Here is a 9,143-nt window from a genome sequence, read left to right on the forward strand (position 1 = left end):
AAGTGTATTCAACAATCAAGTAGAGTAAACACATTAGGCAACACGTATAAGGACCCTAAAGTAAAGACTATACTAGGTCGTTATGTCTAACCACATATCCTATAGTCTTGTGGCTCTGATACCAATCTGTCACACCCCGACCAAAGGCGGCGGAACATGCCGGGGTGCAACCGATTGCCCAAATACACAAGACACTACTTAAATGCTCAAATATGAATAACGTAGTCATGGAAATATCGTTTAAAAGATAAACAAAATTTGTAGCGAAAATGAGGCTATGAAAGTATTACACAAATTGTTATTGAATAGTTGGATTTGGTCATGAATAATCAAGACACAAAATGAAATCTCATGAGCGTAAAGTTACCATCGAAACCTCTCATCAAATGAAAATAAAATCGCAATAATTGTGAGACTCGAATTTATGTCGAAATACGTAAATCGTGTTTTATATGCACTTTGAAAATATCAGAATAACATCGAAAACGAAGTCTCAAGTAAAGTCGTTTTACTTTTTTTTTCCAAGAAATGTACATAACAACAAAGCATCGCGGTAACGCATAGCTAGGTAAAATATTTAAACCATTATTAAATGTAATTATTGTAACCCAAATTGTTAAAGGTGTTTGTATACATAACGTTATTGTGATGAAAATAAGCTATATAGAGTGATTATGCTTGCGATAATAAGATGTAATAGTTGCGTCAATCGTTATTGAACAAAATTCAGGTCATAATACGAAGCATAAAGTATTTGTAAACGCGTCCCAAAAGATTTGCAAAGCCATGGTCATTGAGTTTATGAAATATGGTGAAAGTTGTAATTTATTACTAAATAATTCCCTCATTCAACATTCAAATGAAACCTCGTATTTATAAAGTTATTAAGAGATTTATCACCTTAGGTGACAATATTTAAAATCTTGAAATTGTACTCATAATCGTTTAACAACCTTTGAAAACAAATCCTCATAATCAAATTTTATTGTCATGGCGATACAATATATACATATATATACATATTTTTAGAGTGTAAATTTAAAAGTGATTATTTGAACACATGAGGTTGTTATAAAACACTAGTTGTATGTAGGTATACATACATACATATATATATATATATATATATATATAAAGGAATTTAAGGGTAAAGTGAAGCCTGCGTGTGTATGGAGAGGTTTTAGGCTTTGGATGGTGAATGGTTTGGAAATTTGGTGAAGAGTGAGTATGTTTCGGTTGGCTTGCTTAGTTAAGCTCGTGATCCATAAAACACAATAAAAACTAATGTTTTTGCGTTTTAAGGTAAGGATACCTTGGAGTACTATGAAAGTGTGTGTATGTGTATTTATGATTTGATAAAATAAATAAGTATATAAATAAACAAGTGTATTGAACAATCAAGTAGAGTAAACACGTATAAGGACCCTAAAGTAAAGACTATACTAGGTCGTTATGTCTAACCACCTATCCTATAGTCTTGTGGCTCTGATACCAATTTGTCACACCCCGACCAAAGGCGGCGGAACATGCCGGGGTGCATCGATTGCCCAAATACGCAAGACACTACTTAAAGTGACAATATTTAATCAACTCATTTATTTCAAAAATCAATAATCAACACCTCTCGTTCACACAAACAAATTTAATAAAAGTAACATTTATATTGTTCGTTTTACTAATACCCTAATAGTCTTGGTAACATTTCTCATCAAGTCCTTGAGTCAACAAAAGTCAAACCTGTAACATTTCATAAAATAAAGTTTGTCAACACAAAGGTTGGTGAGCAATTCATAAGTTTGAGCATATAAGTATATAGTAATAAAAAGCCACAAAACTTGTATACAAAACAATAAATAAAATCAACAACTTGGATAAATTGACAATCACTAATAGAATTACGTTAGCGCCAGCTAGCTACAAGGGGTTGCCAGGTAGTCTAGGATTTAATAGAATATCGTTAATTGCATTACGTTAACGACACCTTGTCATTACCAAATGGTCTAGGATTTAATAGAATATCGTTAATTGTGTTACGCTAACGACACCTTGCCATTACCAAATGGTCTAGGATTTATAGATTCAACCAACCGAAAGCGATTAACAAATAGACATATAGCATAGAACACCAAATCAAGCAAGTATTTAAGTAATGTATACAATCACGTTTGTGGGTTTAAGATTTCAAATAAATAAAGCATTTGGTTTGATAATATGAAATGTCACCCCAAAAACAAAAGATAGAAAACGGGGTATGAAGTTACTCACCTCGATTGATGAACCGAGAAATAAATAGATAAGTAAATGAAGCTGAACGGTAAACGACATATCCGACTTGAAACGATAAACACCTTAGCTAAGATAAATAATATAATATATGTTAATGAACTTGAAACCATAATGAAACTATATTGGAAACAATGAACGATGAGGTTCGGTTGTAGATCGGATTACCGGTTAATTTGTAAATGATTAGGGACTCACACTTAATTGATTAATTTAAAATAATATAATATTATTTTATTGGGCTTTTAAATAACTATAAACTAATATTAAATAAAAACAAAACGAGTTTAAATCAAGAGTTCGGTTTTATAAAAAAAATGAATTTATAATGAAGCTTATAATAATATTATTTATGATAATGATAGTGATAATAATAATTTAAAAGAAATATATGTTTCATTATATATATATATATATATATATATATATATATATATTGATATGTATAAGATAAAGATGATAATAATACATAGTAATACTACCAATTGAGAAATGTTGTTAAAACTAATAATAGTAGTAGTAATAATAAATATAATAATTATTACTTTATTATTGAAAACGTTATTAATAGATTTATAAGTTTTATTAATAATAATTATTATTATAATAATTATATGTGTCACATTAATAATAACTAATACTTATAACATTTTAGTAATAGTAGTATTAGTAATAAAAAGATATAACTCGAGTGACAATGACGTTAAATGGTAACTAGGCCCGACATGGGTTTCGGTTTAGTAAAACAAGTAGATAATATTTGTATAATAGAATTTGTAGTATTACTTAATAATCATACTATTAATGATAATAATAATCGTAATAATAATAATCTATTATTATGAAAATAATGATATTAATAATTGTTTTGTTAAATGATAATAATAACAATAATAATAGTGATAATAATAATAATAATAAATATTATCTTGTTAATATTAATAATAATAATCCTTATGTATTTATGTTAATACTAGTAGTAATAGTAAATTTATTAAGTATAAAAAGAAACAATACCAAAACCGATCTAGGATGAGACTTGTAACCCGTGACCTCTAGTTCAACAACTAACGTAACCAACCAACCGAACCAAGATAATAATTTGTTAATTAAACTCACAATTGCTAATTTTTTTACCTATTAGTCGTTCACGAGTCGTCGGAGATGAAGGCTGCCGGAGACGTGGTGGGTCACCACCACTAGGCTTCCTACCTTGTCGCCGGAGCTAATTCCGGCCGCCGGAGGCGCGCCAGAAAATCAAATCAGAAAAAAAGAGAGACGCGGGGAGAGAAAGAGAGTCGAGAGAGAGAGAGAGACGAGAGAGAGAGTTCACCGAGAGAGAGAGAGAGAGAGAGCCGAGAGAGAGAGAGAGAGCTAGAGCCGAGAGAGAAAGAGAACAGAGGTAGAGAGAGACGGTTGAGGTATGGTTTTTCCGGTCGCCGGAAAAGCGACCGAAGAGGGAAAGAGAGCAGCGAGGTTGGGCACGGAGGTGTTTGGGGTCGGAGTTACGAAAGAGAGGGTGGAGGAAGACGACCGGAGGTGGGTGGTGGTGCGGTGGTGGCCGGGAGATGGCGTCGCCGGCTTCTCGCCGGACTTGCGGGGTCGCCGGAAAATGGCTGGAGTGGCTGGCGGCTTGAATAATATGAGTTAGGTTAGGGTTTTTAGGTTTAAATATATGTTACATATTTTCAAAAAAAGTCCCTCAAGTTTGGTATTTGGTTTATAACTAAATTAAACCTTGTATAGCTTTAAGGAAAACACATTTTAGCCCCTAAAGTTTATTTAACCAAACTTATAAACTAAAATTAACGGTATTTTGACGAACCTCGCACACGCTAGAGTTATAACATCAATGATTTGCTCAAATTGCCGGTTCGGTTTTACAAATTTAACCACAAATACAAAGTATAATTTATTAAATAAAACGCGAAGAATCGACATGTTACAAAATGAATACAAACGAGACCCGAAATTGACGAATGTCATATCCTGGCTACTGGCCAAAGTATTAGCCAGGTAAAAAGATAAGTCAGTATGAAGGTCGTGGCGGGAGCGGTCATGTTGGTGCATCATTTCGGCAGGCGGCACACAGTGTTTTACAAAACTCATACAGGTCCCGGGATCAGAAAACCGGGACCCATTTGTAATATCTCTTGGAGGGACAAACATATCATAATCATCCCCAAGGTTCACATCTCCGTAATAACGAGAACCTGAGGCTTCGAGGCGCACGGGGATTGAAGATAGCTGTTGAGGAGCAGTCTGTGTGGTTGCTTCCCCGACACCTCGGAACGCTTGCCCAATCTGATAACCTCCTTCCCCACCAGTGGTTAAAGGGGAAGAGGTAGCAAAAATTTGTGGAGGAGAACGAGGGGGAGACTCCTCGGTCCTGAAACCCTCCGCATTCACGGCAGGGTTGTCCTCCTGGGAACCAGTGGCACTCCCAGTCTGAAAAAGATAGTCAAAACGACTATCAGTACCAAACTGGATGTTAGGTTCCTCCACCGAAACATCAACCGGATGAGTGGGTGATTTTTCTTCTGTTGTATTCTCAGGCGGAGGAGACAGTGGTTTATCGGATTTGGGAGTTGGAGTGGGCAACCTCTCAGATACATCGTCCCCAAAAATCGATGGATCTGCAAAAAAGAAAAGCTACACTTAGCTAACACTTCAAAACAACACAGTATATAGAGTGAAATACATACCATCCACTATATCCATCCATTCCGCAAGACTATATTGGGGCTTCTTGGGACGTTGGGTTTTCCTTCTTTTCTTCGATGACCCCTCTCCAGCGTCCACGGTTCTTGCACCCGCATCACCCGCTTGAAAGAACGAAAAAGCTCTCTTCTTCTCCAACTCTGTCAGTAAATGAGAGACAGAGGAAAATTCAGGGGCATCGTCATCAGAATTCCTCTCCTCTTGGGAGGCAGAAAACTCAGAGGCATCGTCATCATCGCTTGATGATAGAATGGCGATCATCCCATCAGAAGTAATGACATTAAGCGGAGGAGGGTTTAGAACATACGCACCTGTTTGAAAGGTGGTGTCCGAAATTACAGGTTCAGCCCGCACCTTCGTTGGAAAAAGAAATCGAGACTTGGTCTTCTCAAGGATAGGTTGGTCCCCCGCATCACGGATGCTTTTACGAACACAACCCCTATCTTCAAAAAGGGCGTTAAGCATAGAGCCCCGACCTGAAAAGATGAAAAATCAATTATGAAAAGCCTCGAGGAAGAGAAAAGGCAAAAAAGACAACTTACGTTCATTCAGATCAACGAAAATAGGCTCCATAAATTATGATGGCCACAAGCGGCTCATGCCTGCCCACACTAGGGCTTCCTCAGGCAACGACTGCATTGGCGTTGGCTCCGCTGTTAGAATGCGATACCAATCACGACCCTCGTGAGCGGCCGTGACAACGTCCAGGAGTGCAGAATTAACCGGACGACAGACCATGGCAACAGGTACCACGTCCTCTGAGATCCAAAAAAACTTATTGCGCCAGTTGGCAAACCCCTTCTCAACCTCGTATCCGATACTTCGATCGGAGAATCCTTGACACGTAAACCAACCGTCACGATTGGCAAGTCGGTAGAAGATGGGGAATCGGTCAATATGTGGTACCAGGTCACGTGCTATACATACGAATTCGTAGTGACGAATCCGCATTACAGCACGCAGATGCAATTGGGATAAATGAAACCCATAAGCAGTTAACACCTTCATGAAAAATTTCGTTATGGGAAAACGGAAATTCCCATAGACGAAATAATTAGAACAGACAGCCATTTTGCCAGGCGGCTGCAGGCTGGTTATAGAACCCGGAGAAGGAAACTCCGGTTCCCACTCCGGTGGAATGCCGTAAGTCTCCAACAACTTCTCGTATTCAGAACGATCCCATGAAACTTCTATTTCATCAACCTCAGTCAGAACATTCGACATTATAGTAGGATTTGATGAGATAGCAAGAAGGTATACAAGAAGTTCAGTATTTTATCAGAGAAAAAGCAAGAAGATAATAAGGAAACAAAGTCGATAAAACTTCGAATAGAACATCAACATGGCAGTGGTGATGGGACATGGTAGCGTTGAGAGCTGGTGTTGGGCAGCTGGCTTGAGAAAAATTTCAGCTTGTATATGCATAGATTAATTATACAAATTGGAAAGCAGAGGGTACAAGTGGGAATGCCCATCGACCCCTGAAATTGCATATATATATAAATATATTCCATATAATCGAGATCAACATTAAGATTTCAGCATTTAGAAAACAATTCATTCGGGTTTTGCAATCAATATGTAACTTGAATTGAAAACAAACATTAAACTAACAGTCCATTAAACCCTAGCCAATTAATAGTAGAACAAGATAAAATTGAAGGCATATACCTCATAATAGATGAAATCCTGCATATAATCCTTCAATAGATTGAAAATTTTTACTTCAATCAACTCCTAATACCCTAAGGTAGTTAACCCTAGCCGACTGAAAATTGAACGGGTCATGGTGTTGTAGCACCGTGGTAGACAGATGGCGTGTTGTAGCGTGGGACTTATGGAGAAGATCAATGACCAAAGAACCCTAGATAGCGTTTGTGAGAGAATTGGGAGAAGATCGTGGGTCTGATTGACTGGAGATTGGGTGGGGTTTCAATTTTTTATTTGGATTCAAAGATGACATGCATACATGACATGCGGTTTTATTATTTTAATTTATGACATTAGTTCAATGACACACAAAAATAGTGTCATAACTCTTCTAATTTTTAAAAAATATGACGTTTTTTTAATGACACACGTAAATACGCGTCATAAATCACCGCGTGTCATTGTGCGCATATCATTAAAGGCATTATTTCTAGTAGTGTTATATGATGTTGATTACTTGATTCTTGAAACAAAAACAAATGAATGGAAACGACTGGTGAAATTAACTCGAATATAAAGATACACACGTACACTTAATTAAACACAAGCATATCATTATCAAAATTAAACTGTCGCTTACCAATCAAATACAAAGGTAGGATTACACCCAAAGCTTTAGGAATCAATACAAATCACCAAGCTTAAAATGTTCAAAGTACTTAAATATATTTGTTCTTAAATATTAACTAATCAATTAAACTCCTTATGATTGAAGCTTGAGGGCTATCATCATCAATGGTGGACAATAACCGCGAGAGACGATCACTAAGATCATCAACCTCTTTGCGCAAGTTCCTCACGTAGTTGCAGGTCTCTTGTAGTACCTTTGAAGCCGAGGCCTAAACAAAAATGATCAGGTATGTTAGTAGGTATGAGGATTGAGTAGGTTTTTTCTGTTAGAACAATATTTATGTACAAAAGGTTGTTGTCCTGTATGTGTGACCATTGTGAAACACATAATTATGTGTAGGGACATTTGAAAATAATTTTGAACATTAAATTATTGAGTTTTATTTTTTAATATATGAAAACCCTATGGAGTATATAATCCAAAACCAGTATATTTGAATCTTGGTTTATATTAATTATTAACTAAATATCATAAAATTTTTATCTCGTGAAATATTATTAATGTAACAAGTTGAAAGATACGTTTAGCAAAACCCTCTGAGCTACTAACTAGTGAGTCCTATGACACATACCTTGTTGGAACGACGGTTTCTTAGCTCAGGAAGAAGTTGTTGCAACTTGGAGACGAGTTCAACGATTTGGTCGTCTGTGATCCTAGTTGCTCCACGTGATCGGCGGCTAGACATTCCAAATGGAGTCAAATGTGAAGATATGATATATAGTTAGTATATATGTAAGAAAGCAGTCGAGTAGGCTAAGTGACTTAAGTTTATGCATGTAATTGGAGGTTGCTAGGGGGGTATATATATATGATTTGAATATGAGTGATGTATTGAAAGATGTACCGTGTACGTATATATGAGAAAACATGCCGGGCCGATGATGTTTTGGCTATGTGTGAGCAGAAATGGAGCCATGTAGGGTACGTGGTTCACCCCACCATGCATGACTTTCGGTAAACTTAATTAGCTTCATTTAACCGTAGTTATCGGGTCGTCTGTTGGTTCTATCATAATGTTTTCGGACCAGTTTCGTTGGATTGAATTAGTTCTAGTTAAAGGCATGCATGAAGAAATTATATTTCTTTCATGATTACCATGGAAAACCGTTAACCAATCACTTTTTGACGTTTTAACAGACAATTTCATTATAGATTTTGATGTCGTGTTGACGAGAATAATATGTAGTTGGTGATTTATATCTTTTGTAAAGTACTAGTTATAGTTATAAATTTATAATCCATAAATAAACAAAAGCCTAGCTCCTAATTTAGGCTAATACGTACCCAAATTGGACGCATCTTCATTTAGGCCTTGAACAAAACCAAAAGTTTTTCTTACTACTTAAACTATATGTTCCTACCCGCGAAACACGATCGTTTAGTGTGATGAGCTCTCCACGGTATACCTTTATGAAATCCCAGTACGAACAAAACATGTTGAAATTGACATTCACTTCGGCATAGACAAAGTTCGTGTCTAAAGAAAATTGTAATCGAACATTAATTAATCTGATCTTTCCCATCTTCATGTTTACATCTTTAAACAAATAAAAAAACTCAAAGTCACCTTTTCAAAACAAAAGTTATACGAACGTTCAAATAATCATTATGAATTCAATTGCCAAATCTTTATGCAAACTAAAACATTTTAATAACATCCATAATCCTTGAGTTTTTGGTAGCCGGAGGCTTGTGTATGGGGTTCTCGACTCTCGTGTTCTTAAATTAGGAAAAGTCGTATTAGTTGGAAGGAAATCATACATGATTCCATTTGACTTTATCTTTTAAAATATATCAT

The 9,143-nt window shown here is 36.0% G+C and overlaps 1 protein-coding gene across 1 annotated transcript; it reads right to left on the reverse strand.

The window, feature by feature from the left end:
- Positions 1–7,189: 7,189 nt before the first annotated feature.
- Positions 7,190–8,045, reverse strand: LOC143607497 (transcription factor PRE6-like). Its single transcript, XM_077082928.1, has 2 exons — positions 7,917–8,045; positions 7,190–7,553 (listed from the first exon to the last, which is right to left on the reverse strand). The coding sequence occupies exons 1-2, from the start codon at positions 8,028–8,030 to the stop codon at positions 7,401–7,403; spliced, it is 267 nt and encodes an 88-aa protein (XP_076939043.1). The 5' UTR covers positions 8,031–8,045; the 3' UTR covers positions 7,190–7,400.
- Between the last annotated feature and the right edge of the window lie 1,098 nt (positions 8,046–9,143).

The sequence above is a fragment of the Bidens hawaiensis genome, unplaced genomic scaffold (assembly GCF_021521415.1).
Source record: "Bidens hawaiensis isolate Kalapana, Puna unplaced genomic scaffold, B.hawaiensis_p1.1 tig00083030_1, whole genome shotgun sequence".
NCBI lineage: Eukaryota > Viridiplantae > Streptophyta > Magnoliopsida > Asterales > Asteraceae > Bidens > Bidens hawaiensis.

What these genes read in the sequence shown, in the direction of transcription:
- LOC143607497 (XM_077082928.1), bottom strand. Translation starts at nt 8,030, where the DNA reads ATGTCTAGCCGCCGATCACGTGGAGCAACTAGGATCACAGACGACCAA. An exon ending in GAAACCGTCGTTCCAACAAG is followed by an intron (nt 7,554 to 7,916) that starts GTATGTGTCATA and finishes ATTTTTGTTTAG; the next exon opens with GCCTCGGCTTCAAAGGTACT.